The 22719-nt window shown below is 40.3% G+C and overlaps 1 protein-coding gene across 2 annotated transcripts in view; it reads left to right on the forward strand.

The window, feature by feature from the left end:
• The first annotated feature begins 238 nt into the window (after positions 1 to 238).
• KLHL13 (kelch like family member 13) overlaps positions 239 to 22719 on the forward strand; it is a 76065-nt gene continuing 53584 nt past the window's right edge. Inside the window, exons 1-3 of one of the 2 annotated variants that reach the window (XM_035323837.1) lie at positions 255 to 357; positions 10272 to 10336; positions 18656 to 18714. In XM_035323837.1, coding sequence (XP_035179728.1) covers positions 18695 to 18714 — 20 coding nt within the window. In that variant the 5' untranslated portion in view covers positions 255 to 357; positions 10272 to 10336; positions 18656 to 18694. Of the gene's footprint in view, positions 358 to 10271; positions 10337 to 18655; positions 18715 to 22719 lie in introns of both variants that reach the window. The other variant, XM_035323836.1, reaches the window with a different exon arrangement.

Raw genomic sequence — 22719 nt, forward strand, 5'->3', positions numbered from 1 at the left:
ACAACCGCTGCCAGCTCCGGGCCCCCTACGGCCCCCTATGGCCCCCGACGGCACCCCACAGCCCCGCCCCCTCCCAAACCACGCCCCCTCTATCGCCCTTCCCCTTCCCTCCCCTTCTCTCCTCCCCTCCCCTAGCCCCGCCTGCCGCTCCTTCCCCCCCGCCCCGCTGCCTCAGGCGCCTGCGCGGTGTCCCGCCATGTTGGCGCGGGCGGTGACGCGCCGTGCCGGGAGGCGGGGCCAGGCGGCGGCGGGCGGGCGCGGGGAGCGGGGCCGCGCTCCCGGGCCGCGCTCGGGACTTTGGGAGCGCTCCGGAGCGGGGCCCGCGGCCGGGGCCGGGTGGGCGGCCGCGGCTCGCAGGTGAGGGGGGGGGGGGGGAGCGCGGTGGGGGGCGCTCCCCGCTTGTCCCGCGGGGCCGGGGCGGCGGCGGCGGTGGCGGCGGCGGGGAGGGCTTTGCCCGCTGCGCCCTGAGGACGATGGAGGGGGGCGCCCCCTCGGCGATCGGGAGCCCCTGCGAGGGGCTGGGGGGGCTGCCCCGAGGGCGAGCGGCGGGGGCCTGAGGCTGGGTGGGCGCGGAGGGGGCAGAGCAGGGCTGCCCCCGCTGGCGCTGCCCCCGCCGGCGCTACCCTCGGCACCGCCGGCCCGTGGCTCCGGGACGGGGCTCGGGCGCTCCGTGAGCCTCCGAGGGCTCAAAGCGCCTTCGGCTCGCCTTTCCCGGCGCTCTTCTGCGGCCCCGGTGGTCGTTGTCCTCCCCCCTCCCCCCGGCTGTTCTGCTCGTCGGGGGTGGTGGGGTGTTGTGGGCTCGAAATAGGGCGAGTCTGGGTGCAGGAAGGGGTCTTAGGGGTTATTTTCAGGCAGCAGCCGTTGGGGATGGGGATGTAGCTAACTGTAGGTTGTAATTAACTTGCTGGTCTTCTCTTCACCCTACTCGCATGAAATCTAGGCCGAGCGGTGCTTTTATGAGGTCCTGTTCAGGACTTTTTATCTTCTTGAGAGATACTAATTTTAGAGCCCGTGGGCTCTTGGGCTCTGTGTAATTCAGGAGACGCAAGGTGCGCATCGGCTTTGGATGGCAAAGGTCTCTCACGCTTGGCTGTTCTGAGCCTTAACGAAACTGATGCTGGCTTGGACTTGCTGTGAAGTGCTCATCAGAAATATCTCCCTCACCCGTTTAAACATGGCTCATGAATTTGAATAGGATGCCACGGAGGAGTCTTCCTTATTCTTTCCCCAGTGAGCTACGCACAGAGATAATGCTAATGAAGAACCTTCAGGGCGCTCTCCCCACTTCTCTGATTTCATGGCAAAGCCTGTTCCGCGGTCCTGATTAATGCACTGCGGAGTGGTGATAGTGAAAAGTTTGGATGGTAACTAGGACTAAATGATATCCTGAATGCGCTTCTTGTGATCTCTTTGATTCCGTGATTTTCAAAATTGTGCTTCTAAACATTTTCCTTCGCTTCTGAAGTTCAAAAAATTGCAGTGAGCTGCCAGCACAAATTAGCATGCTGCTCTGCTTCAAAGAAGCAAGGCTGTTTCTTGTGAGCATTGGCTCAACACCAGGTGTCAAAAATGAATTAGAGTGACTTTGCCCAAGCCAGTATTTTTTTGTTATTTTTGTGTTTCTTCTGCAGTTTTGCAAAAGGTTTGCACACGTCCAAGTCATCTGAGGTCATGGTTCAGCTGTACCTACTCTGTAGCAGTAATGGTGTCTTGAGGAATTTTGCTGCTTGTGGTCACACTGGCACAGCTTTTGGTGATTCCCAGACATGAAGCAGATCAGCAAACTTATGTGACTAGAAAACAAGGACTGTGAAGAGACTCGCCGATTCAGTTTGCAATGCGGTCCTGCAAATGATGAGACGGTGTGGCCTTGGGGAGATGATGAGCACTGGGCTTATCTCAAACAGCCTGTGAGGCTTACTTAACACAGGGTTGAGTGGGGCGAAGCAGGGAGGGAGGATGTTCAGCTGATACTGCTATAGAAGGCAGTGTGTAAGAGACTGATGATGAATCCTTTAAGCTCTGAGGGGACTCAGAGGGGAAGTGAAATGTAGCTGCTGTAGAAAGGGCTCTTGTACTGGCATGTGAGCTGGCTAGACGCATGGTGGGATTGGGCACACAGTAAAATCTTGCCTTTTTTCTCTGAGTTGTAGTACCCTTAAATATGTTTTTTCTTCTGTTTCGCATCAAACTGATAAAAAATGCTGGCATTCCTTTAAAAAAAAGCAAAAAACCTATACCAAGATATCTCAGTGTATGTCAATATAATATATTTGTATATATTTCTTTGACAGTGGAGATCAAGCCCAGGATGGCTGGATATAAAGGCACAACCTCTGTTTTCAGACCTGAAAAGTTCCAACAGTGTTACCTCAGGGGCTGCATGTTCATAGTGTGGTCCAGCTATTGGAAAGGGGTAACTAGTTGACACTACAAAGAAACATGTTGGTAGCGACTCCACATGAATTCAGTGTGTTCTGCTAAAGGTTCCTACTAGCATTACTATATCACCTCCACGAACACCATAAACAAAGTTGTCAAAAATGCTCTTTTTCATCGCTGTTACAGTGCGGTGATGCTTAGTATTTTTTTTTTTTCTTTACTCTTTTAGTTGATGCATCTGTGCTGGCACAACGTTCTGAGAAACTGTAAGGTGGCAAGATTCAAGACATGGAAGCGTTTGTTAAATGCTAGCTGCCTCAGAGAGAAGGGTTTCAGTGTTTGGCTGTTGCACTGTATCAATAGTAGAAAACTTTTCTAATGACTCTTAATAGCTTATGAAAGTTGACTTAGATGGCCCCAGGCTAGGTTCACATGGATAGATGTCTTTATCACAAATCTGGCACAGTGTTTATGGGTGTCAGTGTGAGTGGGAGGTAGGCAAGAGCTTAACTAGATGGGGCAACATATGTTCTGCTTTTCTTTCAAGGTTGTCTGCTCTGAGCTTTTTTATAATTCTCACAGCTGTATTACACTGTCAGAATACTGCATGAAAGCATTTGTGTGGTTTTCTTTCAACTGTTTGTGATGTAATAGAATTCTTAAAATTGGGAGATTAGCGCTTTATGGAAATCTTCAGAAAGTTAGTGTGTAATAAATTTTTCATAGTATATTTGCTATCTTTAAGTAAAGTGTCTTTGAAAAAGTAGGGGTAATAAAGAAAGGTTAGATAATAGTCTCTGGAAGAAAAGGCGTCCTTTCAGTGGATGCTCAGGATAAGAGCTACTTTGTAGACTTGCTGTTTTCATCTGAATTATTTACATAAAACATATTTATGTTTTGTATCCAAGGGTTCTACACAGTAGTAACTGTTTCAGGGTGAAAGCACACCTAAGCTGCATACTGAAGATTGCCTGTATCCAGAAGGGAATGACAAGTGAACTAAGCTGTGGGTGCTTTGAGATGTGAGATACAGGGATTTGCAATGCATGACTTGATATTGGTGACAGGAATGTTTCAGAAGTGGATTCTTGAAGATACCTTTTGGATTGTGAGGTAGGAAGGGATCCGTGTGAACCCAAGAAGAGCTTGCAAACTGGGACAAAATTTGCATGCAACTCCTTTAATTGGCTTATGTGTTTCCAAAGATTAATCCAAAGAAAACTTGAAAAATTTCCAGTGGTCAGTGCACTATAAAGAATTTGATGCCTATTTTGAGAAGCTATTTTTAAGTGAATCCGATGTATTAATTTTTCTTGGAGAATGCAGTAGCTACGGATTTTTGGTGTTAGTCAATTTTTTTGCTTTAAACTTGCTGCAGGAAATAATTCATTTTGTTTCATTTTGTGGAAACAGTGCTTTGTTGTAAATACAAATGACGCTGGTCATATGATTTCTTGGGGCTTTTGTTGTAAGTTTTTCTTTGTGATTGATGCAGCTGCTTGTTGGTGTATTCTATAGATGTGAAAAATGTGAGATTTGTTGGCAGTGCCAATTAGTTCGTTGCCCATTTTTAAAGCTTTTTTGCTTGGTTGTTTTAATAGGAAATATTGATAGTGTGAGAATGCTTATGTACAGGTGAAAGTAGAAATGAAAACAGATAGTAAGCAGAAGTTTTGATGTCGAATAAATTCTCAGATTTTGCCCCATATCATAGTCGCTTAAAGTTTGTGGATAGTTAATATCTTTTTCCATTTCCATATTAGAGTATCAGTCTCATCAGGTGCTCTATGCTTGCTTGATTTACAGGCTATGTATTCTGCCATTCCTCTCTGAAGGGCCTTATTCTGGAGAGGTGCCCAGACATGATGATGCCCGTGGAAGGCTATAGACAAGACAAAACTGCCTGTGCTTCTTCATGCAGGTGTGGATGGGACCAGAAGTGGAACTGGCGGTCAGCAGTCAAAGCAGCAGAACTAAAGGTGTCAGACACCTTTGTTTGGCTCCTACTGCTATATGTGCCTGTTTGTCCTCTCTCTTGGACGTCTCTTAATTTGCTTGAAGGTGGAAGTTATAAGCTGCTTTAGGATAGAGGCCTTCTTTCTATGCTCCACCTTGTTCGTGGAACAGTTGTCAGCACAAAGTGTATGGGAATGTGTTGCACAGCTCTCGTGGTTAAAACCAGGGATGGGAAGATTCGAGTACTTGTCTCTGAGGGTTTAAAAGTAAATGTTTTAAGTTATTACATTGCTCAGCATAACAATCAGTTAGTCTCTTTGTGAATGTAGATTTCCATCTTTGTGCTGAAGCAAGGGAAGAATTCTGGTACTTCGTTCTTGGTGAGAAAAATAACCTGGAAGGCTAATTTTATCAATCTGTATCAGTCTGAAATTGCAGACCAGGACTTCGCAAGATGACAAATGAAAACCATGGTACATTGTAAACAAGCTTGATTACACCTCCATCTGGACAACTGCAAACTGTTGTTACAAGGAAGGTTAGGTTTCATGTCACGGGAATAAAAACCAGAATTTTTTGAGGTTTATAGTGGTTAATTTTCAGAAGTGAATCCTGTAGGTTCAAGAAAGCGAGGATAAACACATGCATTTTGATCCAGTTCAATTTTCCTGATTATTGTCTAGGATCTTTGTGTAAGTGTTCTGTTCTGTTTCCAAGTTGAGTGTGTTCCATGTGCATTTCATTAGCATCATGGAAACTTTGATTCTTTTGAAGAAGTGACCTTATCTGGTAATACTAATGTGAAATATCCAGCAGTATATTAAAATGATCTGAAATACCCAGCAGGTTTTTACTATATTGGCACAAAACCCGGCTCTCTAAAGTTGAAGCTCTATTTGTTGTATGTAGTAATGTATTCTATATATTTACAAGATTCTGTAAGACGGAAATGCCAAATTGTCACTTCTTTTATTAATTTAAAACTTTAAGACTTATTTATGAATCTGTTAGGAATTGAAAAATTACCAGGAGATACATGCTCTTAGGGCTAAATCTGGTGCTAGACACTTCGCAGACAGTTTGGTGCTGCAGGTACCTTACCAGATGCTATTTTGTGTGATCCTGCCCCTGGCCTCTGCTGCAAACTGCAGCTGCACCTCCTTGCAGAGCTAATGCTTGCGTGTTTGTGGGATGATTGCTTTCATGCTGCTTATCTCATGGGAAGCTAACTCAGTAAGTTTTTTATCGGTTTAACTCACCCTGTGGCTACACCTTGCTGTTTCTCCCACGAGTAGAGCAGGAATGATGTGGCTGGAGGTGAGTAGAGGGGAGGCAGGACTGCTCCCAGCGCGTGCTGGGGATGGAGGATGCAGCAGCAGACAGGGCTCGCGTCTCCAGCTGGTCACATCTGCAGGTGCCTTTGAGGAGGTGTTCCTCGAGCTGCTGTTCTGAAGCTCGCTTTCTACTTGCATAGGAGCTGCATGATTCCTGTAAATATTTTACTGGAAGCTTGAGTTTACATGAAAGCATGAATTCTGCACTGAAAGAAGGGAGAGGGAAAGCTGTGGTCTGGGAGGGATCAGAGCGCTGGCCTGCGTCCTGCTCGCGAGGAGGGGATTGCTCGTATGCCTTGTCAACTCCGGCTTCTCAGCACCTGGCTTTCAAATAGCTTCACTATTACGAAACAGGCATGGTTCTGGGCAAGTTTATGGCTGCCCACAGGTTTTGAATAGAACAGAGGAAGTGAGTAGCACATCCGTTATTTAAAGAAAGCCACGAGTGGCGCTAGAATCCTACGCGCTTTGGCACATATTCTATGTATTTTTTTTAGAAGTTGATTATCTACCGTGGGTGCCAGAGTTGTAGAAGACATATTAATAGTTTATTTCCCCCATGTCTTCACCCCAGTCATCTTTCAGCACGTTACTCGTGAATAACTTTATATGTGGTCGCAACTACAAGTTACAAAATGGATACGTAGTTGTATTGCTGTTGCTGTTTTTATATGGCATTAAATGGAACTGAAGTATTTCTATCAGGGCATGTGCCCCATGAGAGAGATTTTGTATAAACTAAGACTTGCAAGTTTATGCCTTCAAACAATGAATTTTGGATTAAATACATGAGCTACAAAAGAACTGAAGGCTAAATCTAGACGACTAAGCAATATTGTATTCAATTTACTCGACTGTTCAAGTAGCCTTACATTTGCTTTCTCAGTGGCTATGCAAATCAGACCAGTCTCTTGTGGCTACTCACACTTGCCATGGAGGTGTAAAGGTAAATGTGAAGTGTTCACTGACTCTTTTTAATTAGATATGGGCAGTATAAAGCACTGGCACCTCTAATGATGGAAGGGTTAGTATGGGTTGTTATGTAATTCAGGTCGCTCTTGGTACCATATTTTCCCTTGAGTCTGAAAATTTTGGTGTCCAAACCAGGAGTTTTATTATTTAAAGGAGAGCAGTAATGACATAATTGTGATAGCTGATATCTTGGAGGTGGTGGAAAAGTGTCATTAACTCAACCAGTGATCTCAGTGATGTTGGTGATATCACTTGCTATGAGAAACTCTGGCTTAAATCTTTGCAAGTAGGCTATTTTTTTTTTTTTTTTTTTTTTTTTTTTTTTTAGGAATGGATTAACTTTTCTTAATGTAAGGCTGAATACATGGAGGAGTTTGCAGTGAGTCTCTAAACTGACTGTGATAAAACTTCCCTAGTGTCTCCTTTTTACAAGAAGACAGTGGCCCTGAAGTTATTTTTAACATGATTCCTTGCTTTTTTATTAATAAATGCTCTTGCTGACCTGTGTGTCTATAGCATGGACTTCTAGGAAGTCCATGAAGTCCAATAAGAAGTCCAATGGACTTCTATTTTTGGTTGATGCTAAATTTAAGGCTTTAATACTTGTCTTTTTCTATAAATGTTTCTATCAGTAATGAAAAACTGTATTTATATATATATATATATATTTAATGAGTACATCTAACTTAGGGTATTACTATTATTTTTACAAGAAAAAAAAAATAGAGGATGTTACTGATTAAGAACCACAGTGATGGTTCAGGACCTTGAATTCTGCGCTTCACATATGCAGAACCAAAAGGCAGTTTCTGTTCCTAAATCTTACTATGCTTACTGTCGTCTTTCTTTCACCTGTTATTTTTGTGAGGTTTGTGGGTGGGGTGGACACAGGGGAATAACAAAGCAGTTAGCATCGTAGGCAATATCTTGCTAAGCATGCAGTCTAACTTTAGAATATAGTGGTGTCATTTTTGTGCTTCAAAACTTGTAGGCTTAACTCGACTTGATGGGTCTTACCAGCATCTCATCTTCTTCCAAGGGCAGAGGCTTGCATGCAGTGTTAACATGCAGCTCACACAGCTGTCCCTGCATGCGGAGCTCTGCAAGTTAGCTTCTCTGGGAGCTGGGAGAAATTGCTTCCCTGGAAAGGGCTGAGCAAATAAATAAGCAAGCCATGCCCTTCTTTTAAAATGGATTCTTTGGATGATGGTAAGTGAGCCAAGAGACCTCGTTTCTTTTGAGATGTGGGTAGAGATATCTTCTCTGGGTTTAGACATCATTCCCAGGTTTAGAAGAGTTCCATATTTCATTTAGGGGGCTCTTGACCTTACCTCTGGCAGTTGAGACAATTGTGAGCTCTTCTGCAGAATGACAGCCAAAATAAGCTGGGGTGGTTTGAACAGCCCAAATAATCAGTCTTTTATCTGTTGATCCTAAGTAAATAGGTTAGAAAGTACTTAGAGAAGCTCAGCTGGTAGCCTTCTGGCAGACAACACTGACCAGCAGCTGAGGGTGATGAGCTCTTCTAGGGCACAGCTGTATCTAGGAGGAGATCCAAATCCAGGGCAGAGGTTCACAAGCTAAAAGGATGCTCAACCGGCATAAATGTGGCTTTTCCACTGCAAATAATCCTACAACCCCCTTCAGAGTCCTTGTAGAGAGCATCTGGTTAGGCTATAATCTTCTGGTGTGGGGTAAAAACTTAAGCAGGCTATAGTACTAGCATGCCTCTGAATGTGCTGCCAGGCTTGTGGGTGCTGTGGGACATGGTGCAGTCATGTCCTGTCTTCCCCATGTGCACAGAAAAGAGTCCATACTATGATTATAATCAGCTCCCTTTAGTAGTTTAGATTGTTTATTCATTAGTACAATTAATGGTAGGAGGGAGTTGGCCCAGAAAATGAGACTGCAGAAGAGGTTGCATGGCAACACTATGCTCCTGAACATGGAGTCAAGAATAAATAATGGTGGAAAAAGAAATAGGAGGAGGAAAAAATGAGTGGGCTGGAGGAAAAACGCTGTCTTTGTATTGACTTTATTGTTTCAGTGCCATCCCAGATGTGTCTAACAAGTCTGACGTTGTTCTAGTTTTTCTTTACTGAGGGCCCTTCATAAAGACCTCCACTGTAATGCTTGTATGTGTCACTGGAGTAGCCTGACACCGCTTTGCATAGATGCAGGTTTATGTGAAATGCTCAGACAGGATGGTGGGAAGCCTGGTTCTTACGCCCAGTTCTTAGGGGGCTTCTTGCCAGCAGAAACTACTTTCTAATTTCTTATCTTTCTGGTTTCCTTCACCAAAACAAACTGTAGTGCTTTGTGATGAAGTGTGTGTGTCATCCCTGGCACATTAATATTCCTTCAGTTCTGGAACACGGGTCTTTCTGATGGCTGCCATGCATAAATGTGCATCTGTAAAAAGCAAACTAATGCATTTTAAGGAGCGATACCAACAGGAAGGAAGTTTCATGAAATAAGACTGCGATGGTTTATCTAATCTTCAGGTAACTCCTTTGTTTTGGTACAGGACGTTCAGTCTTAAATGTTTTGTTTCTTTTCTGTTACTACTGTTTATTGAGTAATTTCCTACGTGATTTTATTGTTAGTATTATTTTAACTAGATGAGTAGATTTGCTTCAGGATGAGAAGGGCTTGTAATTGAAAAAATGCTTTTATGCTTTCATTGCATTGTAGGTGTGACTCAACTTATTGATTCTAGCTGAACATGAGAATACGAGATGCCAAATGTAATGCTTTAGTTATTTTGATCTTCAAAGAGGAGAATCAGAGAAAGCAAAAGCAGGCAGCATTGCTACCAGTGTTTCTTCAGTCTGCATTAGAATGAACAAAAAAAAAATTGCTGCCATTGCAAATTATAATACTGCTAACTGTTCTTTGCATTTTGGGATGACTGGCTGTTTTTCCTTTTCAATTGAGTACAGTATCTCTTCAGTGTTACAAAGAAAAGCGGCATCTCCTCTCCGCTTCTGTTCTCCTGTTGGTCATTCCATATAGAAAAATGACTTTCAAATGGCTGGGAAACCTTTCGCTGTAACTTTGTACTGTTACAGCTCTGTTGTTACCTGTACTTTTTTTTTTGCAAGCCCAGCCAGATAGTTTCCTGCTGTAATAGCAACCATCATGAGCTGAATTTATAAAAAGCATGCTTGGTTTAGTGACATGTTGCAAGGTATTACTTCTGTTAGGTCTTCTGGGGCTTATGTGCATTTAGTGATTTATGTAAAACGGTGGCTCTTCTTCTGAGATACACAAAAAGGCTGACTAACTTAAAAGCAAAAACTCTCTGACACCTTTTTCTTCAATGCTACTATTTAAATTAATTTTTATTTGCAGCTGTGGTCTTGCAGAATTGTGTATGAAATACTCTGTATACATGGAAGAAGAGCAGGACATGACAGTAGTGAGTTTTATGAACTTTCCCCGAAGGCAAGAAGTGGGGTTATCCAATTTTCCACTCACAGTGGAGATAGAGCTCAAGGAGCTGCATAAACCAATAGTTGACTCTGTGGGAGATGATGTACCCTGCAGTTCTTTAAAATAACATCTACAATGATTGTGTGCAAAGGTGTGTGACATTCTTTTTTCTCTTCCTGAACCTTGTTCTAGATGTCAAAATTAACCTGGACTACTTGGGAATGGCGAAACGTAGCCCTGGGATCCTGCCATGAACAGTAAGAAAATTGAGATGCTTTGTGTATGCAACTGATCTTATTTAAATGGCTAAACCCCAGTGAAACCGTTCTTGTTCAGTTAAACTGCACAATGTGTTGTCTAGTTATGTTAGGGTGGGTGTGCTCCCAGCTTTTCATGTAGTGAAGAGGTAGCACAGTAAATCAGAGGCAAGGCTTGTTAGGGGAGGGCTTTGGGAAACAGTGCTAGGGGAGGAAGTCTCTGCAGCCAGTAGGAGCTCCATGAAGTTAGAGTTGGTAGCTGAAGGATGCTTTCCTGTAATATGTAACCGTGTTGTGAGACTCCATTTTAATCCAGTATATAACTATCTTGAGACTCCATTGTCACATGATATCTTGGACACGCAGCTTGAAATGTCACCAGACAAATTAGTGGAAGAAAATAGTGAATTGTGGAGTGCTTAAAAACTATGTTCTGGATGCGGTTTGTGTGATAAAGGCCCTAAACCGCTGGCTGACGAAAGCTGTTAGAATGCAGTCATGTTAGTTGTTACTTTCGCTGCTGATGAATTGTCTGCTGTCAGGCAGGAAGCTTGTTTAAACAGGTCTTTGGTCTGACCTTTCATGTCTGACTTCTGTGTGGAGTTTTCCTTATATGAAGCATTTGTTAGATGTTGATTAAATGGTTTATGTTTCCGAGAAAACAAGCACCTTTAGAGATAATCTGCAGTGTTGATGAAAATATTCAGATGTTTTCGTAGTGTTGGTGGTCTGAAACTTTCCAGTTTGTAGGTATGTAGGTAAATATTTATGTATCTATGTATATATGTAGGTAAATATTTATGTATCTGTATTCTTTATGTAGTCTTTTCCAGATGTTGTAATAGGCATCCTTAATTTGATGCATTGAAAAATTATTCTGCTGAGTTTTCCCCAGCACAAAATAGATGATTTATGAGAGACTGTGTGGGTGAGTAGCATGCTTGTGAAGTGTAAATTTCAAATGAGCTTGGTGCTGTTGACACCATTTGTCAGCCTTTACTGGGACAGAAATTAGAAGGCTTGTGTATTGTTGAATATCGTGAATTGGATAGATATAATTGATTGGAAATGAGCAGCTCTTGTATCTAAACTCTTCACAGCAGTTTAAATGCTTAACATACAAAATGTTTAAATGCAAAATACTTTGTCTTCATTTGTAGAACTCTGACCATGTCATGTTTAATCCTTTCACGAGAGCAATTTTTACATAAGGCTTTCAAAAGCTGGTGAATATATTTGCAGCATTAGGCGATGTTAATACCTTAAATCTTGGAAATCTCCCTCAATAAGAATGCTGTAATTGTTAAATTATAATCTTGGATCAAATTACATAGCATTAGGTCATTTATCAGAACAATTGATAATGACAGAGGAAGCTGTTTAGTTCCTTGTATGAGCGAAATTGTGTGTGCAAAACAAGGAGGTATTGTTAAAACTGATGGCTGTCAGCTTTTTCATAAGTTTGTCCAGCTTAGCTGAAAAGGACAAATTTTTAGATTTATGAAATAGAAGATAGGTTTGAAAGCTTACTAGAATGTGGCGAAAGCTTTAGTTTTTGTAGTCACAGATAGATGGAGTTCAAGTTATGCTGCTCTGAGATAAAACGTTCACTTACTTTTAACTGTTCTGTTTAGCAAGCCTCACTGAAAGGTAAACATGTGCACAACAACATTCACTGACGCTTTCTGTGATGAGAACCTCGTTGTTACCTGTGGAGTTGTGAACAAATTTATGTAATATCAGAATAATCCTGCATGTAGTTAAGACGAATTTTAAGGATGGAAATGATTCTCCTACCTAGGATGGAAATGATTCTCTTACCTAGGATATCTCAAATAGTCTTGGTTGTATCATTCTTCCCTCCATCCCCCTGCAATCAGTTACCTAGAAATGAGTTGGTTTGTCCTCTGGCTCTTTTTTTGAGGTGTTTATTGGCATCAAAATCTTGACTGTTGTACTAGTGTTCAAGTTCCTTGTGTTTGGGAGATTCTTAAAGTCTGTTTCTAAGACAAGTACCATTAGAAATCCAAACCTCATCTCTGACATTAATTCTGTAGTGTTAGAAAAATATCTCTGCTGCTAAGCTGAATCGCTGTTACGTGAAGCGCATCTTATTCAATTCTCATGTCATTTGTTTGGCTTATGATAAGCCAGCGAATGGTGGGTGCGCTATATTGTGCTCTAGATAGCCTTATGACCTAGGGTTTCCTGAATTTTATTAGTTCAATGGCTGTTGTCTCTTTGAGGTATGCTCAAAACAGCTGTTAAAAGCAAAGAAAAAGTAATGTCTTTCAGTTGATCTGCAGCCTGGTGTTCTCTTAGCTTCCAGCTTTAACCATTAAGAGCACTCCAGAATTAATAAGCTTCCTGATGGTGATTGGTGTTGGAAATCATGCTGACTAACATGGCCAAAAGTGTTTTTCCCAGGCCTTTATTTGCATATGTAGATAATTTTTTCAAGGATGTGGTTTAGATGAAGCCTGCAGGTAAGGGATGTGGCTGAATAAAGTAACAACAGGTGGGAAGGCTCAGTTTAGTGCAGAGTGATTCCAAGGTGGCTCCTCACGGGTACTTGAGTGCTAGCTTAAGGAAATACCAAGGACTTCTCAGTGAAGCAGGTGGCTATGATACTCTTGTGTATAATGTAACAGTGGAGCACTGAACTGTTTTACAGCACAAAAGGGGAAAGCAAGTTTTAATGTTCTGAGCTTTTCTGTTTTTACTGTCAGCTGATTTATTCTGGCTACTTGAAAATCATTTTTTTTAGGACTGGAAGATTTCAGACCACTGAAGTGTGCTTTATTTTACTAGGAAGCTTCCCAGGATTTGAACTCGTGTTATAATCGCTTGGTTTCAGTCTATTGTGAAGCTAGCCTTTTGATTTACTCTTCCAGTCCAGTGTTTAATTGATAACTAAGTCTGTGGCATATGCTCTCCAGAATGGAGCTCCTGACAAATGGAAACTGTCCTGGTAGGCTGAGAGTCACTAACTCCATGCTTTCAGGCCTTTTGACAGAGAACTAGAGGTAGGTTTTTAACAATTATTGTAATCATGGGGGCAGTAGCCCACATTGCTTCTACTAGAGGGGTGGCATGGAAGATGCTTTTTGTGTAGTCTGGACATCCACAAACATGGATACGGACATTGTCAGCAGTAGGGACCTGCTCCCAGTTGTGGCTGTGGTGGTAGCAGAAGGAGGAGAAGAGCATTTTAGGCAGATGTCACTGCCTGGGCGTCCAGGCACCGTGTGTAATGCCAAATGATGCTCAGAGCTGCTGCTCTGGGTGAAGAGATGGTGCAGGTGTTTGGGCCAAGGGGAGAGAGAGCAGTGCTGCTGCTGAATGGACCAAGTCCCTGTGAGCCCAGGGGCATTATTAACCTGTCAGCTCTGGCATGGAGCTGGCATGTCTCACCAGTGCTTTCCTGTGTTTTTGGACAGTGGTACCAGCTGTCTCCTTGCCCCCTCCTTGTGCTGGCACAACTTGTTGTCACTGCTGTGTGTTATCTGCAGCCTCTTCCTTGTCCCCTTTTCCTTTGGTCCCGGCTGGGGATTGCTGCATACAGAGCTGTCTTGTTACAGCTCAACCTAACAGGAGAGAAGTTGATTCCCTGGTGTTGGATTACTCTAATTGCTGAAGCTCCTGATAATGCTCCTGATATAGCTTCCAATATGCCATAGTACTTTCCTGCTGCCTCTTTGGTGCTATTTTAAACTGCAGATGTTTTACTTGAATGCAATTTATAAGCAGTGTATTAATGATTCTGTATTCTTCAGAGAACTATTTTTTCTTGTTACATGAGTGAACAGCTATACTAATGAAGCTTTTTTTTTATATATATATAAATAGCACTGAAGACTTCTAAGCTTGTGTAAGCATGCTGAAGCTTGATTTTTGTTATATAGTGTTGAAATATGTTGAATAATAATTTTGTAAAACATCTTTAAAGTATGCTGACAAAGGACATGATGTAATTGAAGTTAACTAGCATGATAGCATCACTTTTGGTGGGTAAAACTTTTTCACTGAGTGCAATTAGTAAATTTCTGTTAGTATAATACCTGTTCTGTTACCTAGTGTTGTATTTCAGCAGTTGACAAATAATTGCTTCCTTTCTGACACTGGGTTTTTCAAAATACAGAATCTGGATTGACTGCAATAAATTGGTAACTTCTGTTGTATGTTCTGTAGGGTAAGAATAGTGGTTTCTTTTGTGTATGGACTTAATTTTTTCTTTGAAAATATTTGTGTAATTCCAGTTTGTAGATGGAAAATAGTGATGATTCTACTTGTTAATTATTGATTATCAGGGGATGTTTTATAATGTTAATGCCAATTCCAGGTAATGGAACTCTGGTACCTGTTTTTTTTTTTTTAAAAAAAAAAGTTTTATCATGAAAACTTCCTGCATGAAACTATTCTACGTCTTACTTTAAGATAAAAATGCCTTTATAGGCATAGATGTCTCTATATTTAGAAAGAGAGTCTCTTACATATTATCTCTTATACAGAGTTTAAAACCATTCTATGTATAAGGGTATAGTTCAATGTCAAATTGAATCAGGTGCTGCCAAAAGGGACAATACTGCTTTCTTCATCTGCTCCTTTATATAGCAGCTGAGTGCATGCCTGGGAAGGTGCAACTGGCACTAGGTGAGTGGGATTATTTTGCTCATCTCACAGAAAACGGTTATTTATAATGGGCAGTGGTCTTCCCTTGGACAATGGCTTTCTGTTGAATTGTGCAGCTAGTTGGCTTGTTAAATTGGGCACAAGTTAGGTGACTATTAGTTAGGTCAGACTAAGTGTAATGTGGAACTGCATCCTTAATTAATGTTCCCAGGCTAGAGTTTAGCCGCTTGTTCCATATTTGTTTAATTGTCTTGTGTTTTTCAGCAGTTCAGTTTTGTTATGGGTTTAATTTCCATTCTCTGCTTTTCTGGAGAATGCATGGGTTTGTTCATTCCGTGGCTTCTTAGACTGTGCCCTTTGTTGTGCACTCCTTGATGTGTCTTGTGTCACTAATTTGCTGTTGTATCAGTAATCAGTTCTTTAGATAAGTAACCTACAGAAGCCCTATCATCTACAAACCTTGAAAATTTTAAAGTCTTCTGACAGATAATGAAATATATACATAAAAGATAAACTTCACAGGGTGCCGTATGAGTTCTGTGCACTGGCATATGACCAGCATATGGAGTCTTTATATTATGCAGTCGGTATTAGAAGTAGTTTAACTTGTCTGTGAAATGCTAATCAATTTTACATGGCTCTTAACCACACTACTTTTAAATTGTATTCCTAAATTCATATTGAAGGTCATTAAAAGAAATGTAGTGGGTTATGTAGGAAGTGAATCGTTATTCATAAATACGTGTACTTGCTTTTACATATCTGAAAGAATTATGGTAAAATTCATGGTTCGTGCTTGGCTCTGGAAGGAACACTTATTTAAAAATTATATAGCTGCTGCAAAATGAGCAGCAGCAATGACAGACAACACAAACCTAAGAGAACTGAGGAACTTGCACGGCAGGGAGAAATTCAGTGCTCAGCTTCTGTTGGGAACGGGAAGAGGAGAGCTGGTGATCACATTTTTCCTTTCTGTGGACATAGTGAGTAGCTGTAAGGTTGTAAGCAGAGATGTGAATTTCTCTCATGTGTTGGACATGGAGAATCAATGGTGAGGATGTGAAAGGTGATAGCTCTGTCATTAAAGTGGAAGGCTAAATAAAATCTTTAAAAATTAATGCATTTTGAACTATTTGAATTTTTGTGGTAACGAGTTGTGGCAAATATTCTTTCTGCACTTTCCGAGTTTTTACTTGGAGTGAAATTTCAGTTCTCAGTTTGAGAACTTGTGTGTGTCAACTTACCCATCCTGTACTATTCTTTTAAAATCTTTACTTTATTCCTGTGTACAGGAAGACAATACATGTAACATTTTCTATTGCAAGACAGACACAGATGAAGGGATGTAGTTTTTTTCCTCTCAGCAGTGGTTTTAAAAAAGGCCGCAAATTCAAAAATAAAAACTCAACTTTCACCGTCCAGTGTAACTGGCTCAGCATTCTTTGAGTGGATAACATACAAGCTATTTAAAATCTTGCTCCAAAGAAATTTCTAGGTGTGGGGAGGAAATGTACATGTATAAGGGATTTCATTTTTGAAGTCACACCGATGGCTTTTTATTTAACTAGGTGACAAGCTTAAAGTTAATAGAAGTGCTACTGGCTATGTGACTAGTTTGGCCAGTCTGTACTGTTAAAATTCCTCTGGAAGAAGGTGAAACTGTTATTTTCGGAATTCAGATCTAGTTTTGTTGGGCACAGTGCAAATTTACTGTGCACTAATAGCACATTTATTTCTTCAAAAACAACTTCAACGAACTTGCAGCTTAGCTGACTTAGAGTAACCTGTTTAGGGAAATAGGTAAGTTGGAAGAATTAAAATATATATCTGTAATTAATATTTGAAAGGTTGGATTTTCCTAATTCTTGATCAACCTGGAGTGATCGTTTTAGTTGATATGCAGATAAGCAATCCAATTAAAGACCATGTCAAGAGAAAATTGTTTTGGCCTCATCAAGGAGGTGTTTGGAGAGATGACTAAACCACCTGTAGTGTATACTTGCCCAAGATAAGGCCAACTTCCTTTATTTCTTGGAGTTAATTTGGTCCTAACCATAGATCTTTTTGAAGACAAGGAACACCATTCTTTTGATAACTTCACACAGTTATGTATTTGTCTCATCAGAGAAATCTATGCTTTGTGCACAGGATCGTAAAACAATGAACAAGACTGCATTGTCCCTTCAAATTGTGTGAACTGTTCTCCAGATCCTACTGGACTTTACAAATAACTATTCCTGTGTATTTGTAGGAAAGCAATTCAGATGTACATGGTACTTTTTGAATGTATTTTATGGTGAAGGATAGATAAAACATACCCTGTTTACTCAGCAGACTTCTTTAATGGAGGAAAGCCTGCGGTTTATTTGAAACAAGTGGATGTCCTAAAGTGCAGTAACAGCGGAGGTTAAGAACCACATTATTCTACCAGCTGCTATAGCATCAGTGGGAGGGAGCAGTGAGTTAGATACTATTAAATAATTCACTTCGCTGTTATAGTACATTTTAAAGTGTTGCAAAGCACACATTGAATTTGTAGCTTATGCCTACAAATACTATGTGTGGATTCCTTCCACTAAATATCTAGTCTGCTTTAACAAAATCAATTTTTTGACTAAATCCAAAATTAGCATTGCATGTGATTTTTCTCCCTGAAGCCAAAATGTTATTTATAATGGTACAGAACACTTGCGTGGGAGAGGATGATTTGCAGAAGTTTCTGTTTTTCATTATACATAAACTGATCTGTTGTTTCAAATCTTGATATAGGTTTACAGTTTTGTGACTGTATCTAACAATACTCATTTACATTTGTGTTAAAAATATTAATTCTGGTGCAGGAATTTCTTCTTGGGGCCATGAAGGAATAGTAAATCTAAAGAAATCCATAATTCCCTCTTTTCTTAATGTTCACTTATGCTTAACAATGCAAAATATTCAGAAGACTGAAAATAAAAATGTGACTCTTCTCAGGGGTGTTGCGTAGTTACATTTTTCAGTGCTTGCTGCTAAACAATGTCAGAGAATTTAAATATTACAGCTTTGCCACTCTATCTTCAAGTAGAAGTGTGGTTTCAAACTGGAAGATAGGCTGTAGTATTTCATTCTGATTAATAGCTGTAAGATATCATACCCTTGAGACATTAAAAAAAAATCCAGCAAGACTGTCACTTTTTGATCAACTATATTAGATCTTAAAAATGGAACTCATTAAAATTCTGGCCTGCTCTGTGCAAATTAATGTGATTGTCTTGCACATAAATAATTTGAGCTGTTTCTCTCTCCCTTAAAATAAAAGGTGGCTTTAATGAGTCACAGCTTCCATTTTAGTAAATTGTTCATAGGATAGGCAGGCTCAGGAACAACTGGGTTAAACCAAGAGATTATTTGAAAAATCTAGGTCATGTGTTCTCTCAGTTCACTTGATTAGTTTTCATAATTCATCCTTGTTTCTAACGCGAAGAGCAGTGTTATACATGCAAACAAGAAGCAGTTTTCTTTCTTTTATATTCCTTTCTATCTGTAATTCTACTGTAGAAAGTTAGTAAAATGGGAAAAAGTTGTATTTTGAATGTTTAGAAAAAATACTGATTTGTTTTGTGAAAACTTGTGGGATCTGAGTGACACAATGCTATTTATGGATGTCTGTCTGTGACTCTGTGTCAATTCTTTTCTGTTTGACTACAGGTGCATGAAGAACAGAGAAGATATTTCCGCTTATCAGAGATGATGTGGAGAGACTCTTTGTGAGTAACTGTGTGTTTCCTAAGAAGTCCAAAATAATAATGTGGGAATGATTTTTTTCCCTCTGATATAGAATAACTGTCATTTGCGTAAATATTTTTTTTGGTTCTGAAAAGCTATGAATACAGATCTGTTCATGGAAAGCATAGACAAAGCTGAATGTTGAAATAAAGTGCTGGAGGACTGAGCAGTAGAATATGTATAGTTTCGTAAATGATTAACCAGAATGACCAACTTTTCTACAGTAAGTCTACCAAAGGCTTTTACTGTTGACCACCGAATGCATTCTAGACATCAGTAAGAACCTGTGATGTTTGGTCTGTGGGTAACCTTCACGTAGGGTTAATGACGTACTTACTCAAGTTCTATAATGCTTACAGGGGGGCTGTTAATACTATTGTATTTGTCTAATTTGGATTTTCATAGATACAGCTTTGTGATTTGTAGTTTAGTAACTACCAAAAAAAAAGTGTGTGTGGGGAATTGATGCTTTATTTCCTCATTCTGGGATGTGAGATTCATATTATGCAAATAGTGGGTAGTATTCTGTCATGTTTTCAGTCAAGAGGAAATTCTGCTTCAGGATAACCATGGTTTCTAGTCATCTTTACGTTGGCTTCTTCCAGCATTCTGCACTTGCCAGTTCAGGAAGGATGCTGGAGTATTTCTTGCTAACAGTGTCCTCGCAAGGTGCTGGATTCTTCATGAAGCAGGAGGAGAAATCCTTGTGCTGATCCACCTGGCTTATCAAGGAGAGACAGCACTGATTTGGTTTACCTTATGACCTTCAGACCACTCTTTTGGCCAAAGTCCACAAAGACGTTGCCACTGTTGGCTGAGAGTAGTGATAAAAGTAATTTTATCAAATAATATTCCATATTAACAGTAATAAATTCTTTAATAAAACTGTTACTGTGATGCCTTTTGCAGGTAGTCAGTGTAGTGGATTACCTGATTGTCAGCCATGGTGCACAGTCCAATTGTTTTCACATTCTGGTCAGGGCTCAAGCAGAGTCTCTTGGTAAGATATCATGGGCAGAGCTTCTTACTGCAGCTCTTTGAAGTGCTCTGTTCTGTCTCGGTGATGTTTTGGCAGTCCAACCTCTGACCTGGCAAATCAGGTAGCAATTGCTCAGTAGTCTGTTGCTTCATTAGGCTTGTGTGATCATTCAGCGGATGATACTGTTCTTAAGATTGTCTACGTTTAAATTCTCCAAACCTAACAACAGATACTCCTGCTGTTGGTAATGATAACAAAGGGATGCAACTAAAGACTCCATTTGGTACATACGCTCTTGTTTCAACTTTCTGTGTTTCTTCCTTAGGACAAAAGAGGTTTTACATAACTATAAGTCTTCACCCTGTTAAAAAATAAGTTCCTTGAACACTTGAAGCAACTTTCTAGCAGGTTTAAAGGTGAATGAGGGAGGTAGAAGTTGCGTGGCTGTCAGGTCTGTACAGGCCTGAATAAGTTTATTTGAAGTGTTTTAGACAGGTACAGTTTTATTTACTCTCCAACTGGGTATCACTGTATAGAGGTTTGAAAATTTGCAGTTGAGAAATTCATTATATTTTTAATAATGGTAACTTAATAATGAATAGTAATTCATTGTGAGTTATTTTAATTATTATCATGTTAGTAACATTGGAACTTAGTTGTTCACACTCCTAACAAGAAATACAGCTGCGGTGTAAATGTTCCAAATATCAGAATTCATACCTTAAATGAATGTTTTCTTAGCAATACCGTAGTTACTGATGAAATACCAAATTTATTTACTTTTTTAAACAGTTATTGACTATTTCAGTGTGGTATTTTTCAGAAAAGGCTCTGTGGAAAAAATACACGGCAGTTATCTTGTGGGGCTAGCATTTAATTTGTACAGATGGTTGCGGTTAAGGACCTTTTAGCTGCATAGCAGTCAGCTTTTCACGGTCTTCAGCATATGGTTGGGTCAGGTTGTGCTCTGATATTTAAGAGAGCGGATAAGGCTTACAGCCAATGACACCCACCGTGAATAGTGTTTCTGGATTTGCCTACTTTAAGACTCCTCTGTGTCAGCATTAGTAGCTGCAATAACAGGTAATAAATAACTGGCTAGTTTCATTAATTCTTAAGGGATTATTGCAAGGGTGAATTTGGTAAGATGTAATGGGATAACTTGTGAATTGAATAGAGTTTAATCCTTGTTGCAGGGTGGAGGTGCAGGAACTGGGTTCTTCTCTCAGTTCTGCATGATCATAACCTTGGCTTTAACCTCTGCAGCAGTATCTCTCTCTGTGATTGATACTTAGTTTTATAAAGTTTGTGAGATGTATAATGCAGATTGTTATTTACTTTTTATTGTTGTTGTCAATATTACTCTGCAGTTTTCAGTGTGCAGGATTTCTGGTTAACAGCAGAAAAATCTTTTACCTTTGAATGCTCAAGCAGCAAGCTTTAAAGGGCTTAAAATGCATACTGCAACTTGACTTAAAATGTCTTTGACAGTCGAGAATGTACGATTAGATTTTTCATTTAGCAGTATTGACTTCTATGTTCATAAACTTCAAGAATACTAATTCATAAGTATATTGGATAATATTGAAATTGTAGAAAGCATCTTTGAGCAAAATACAGAGATGTATACTCCTTTCCTATGTTGATTTTACTCCTTGAGCCTGACAGGCTGAATGAGGGTGCCTTGTTCTATTTGACATCTGTCCATATCTGAGTAAGTCTAATTTGTACAATAGTAATAGGTACTTGAGCTGTGCCCTTGGTAATCAGTAGATTAGGGGTGTATGTGACAAGCTGGGTGCTGAAGGGACATGCTGTATCCAAGCTATTCAGTTTCCTAGTGAATGGACTAGTATGTTCCGTTGGCCTTCCCTGATCTTAGTAACCACGCAAACCTTTATGCTCTCAAAATAACTGACAGTCAGCAGATGGTTTGTTACCGTGATTTTTTTTTTTCACTGCTAGTGAGAGGGAGTTGTTAGTTCTGTTGTCTAACTGGTCATAATACAGGTTTTTCTTCTACTTGTATAACATTTGCTGGGTAACTTCTCTGTGCTTTTTTTTTTTTAAAATGCAATGCTCATCTAATCATTGCATGATTAGATGCAATCAAACTTTTGTCAAGGGAATCTTCACTAACGTGGATTTATTAAGTGTAGATGTTGATGAATGAGCTTTAATATGCTGAAGTCATGATCATAGATGACTTGTACTGGAGAAAGGTGAGATGGAATTCCTCTACAGAACACTTGAAATATGGTAACTCTGTAGGGGCTTAAACATTTTAAGAATGCTTTTAAATTAATTTAGTATTTTGGGGCCAGATTGATAATATTTTGAGTCATGTTGCTATAAATGTAAGATAAAATTTGGTTCATTATGCACATTCAGGCATGAAACAGTTGTTCAGCTGACTTACAATTCAAAATAATACTTTATTTAAAGCATTGCTTTGACATACACCTCACTTGCAAAAATACTGCTTTCTGCTACTTCAGTTTCAGTGCAGTGAGTTGAGGCTGTCCTTGCACAGTACCCTGATCTCGTGTCACATGCAGCCACTTCTAGACATGGGTGAGTTTCAGGCCCCTGCCCCATTTACATGAAAGATGTGATGCTGTTTTACTAGGTGGCTTTTTCACCCTTGGTAATCTTCAGGTAAAAGCTAATTTTGGCAGTAAAATAAGGGCATTGAAGAATGGGAGGAAATGGCTGCTTTGAGGCTTGTTAGGTGAATATGGACTAGGCAGTCACCAGCCTGGTTCTTCACAGCTTCCTGTCCAAAATCTGAAATGCAGCCTGAAATGGTGGATGTTGAAAGACACGGTCTCCAGACTTCCACTGCAGTCTGGAGAGACATTCCTGTGGTGGCTACTGGATGTGAAGTACTGGGGAAGAGCTCTTGGTCTTTTCTCTTGATGAGGCCATCAGCTGCACTGCTGTAGCAGACGAGCCTGAGGCATTAGTTTAAATGCAGGGGTATAAGTCTGAGGAAGTGTTGTCTTCA

The sequence above is a fragment of the Oxyura jamaicensis genome, chromosome 4 (genome assembly GCF_011077185.1).
Source record: "Oxyura jamaicensis isolate SHBP4307 breed ruddy duck chromosome 4, BPBGC_Ojam_1.0, whole genome shotgun sequence".
NCBI classification, from domain to species: domain Eukaryota; kingdom Metazoa; phylum Chordata; class Aves; order Anseriformes; family Anatidae; genus Oxyura; species Oxyura jamaicensis.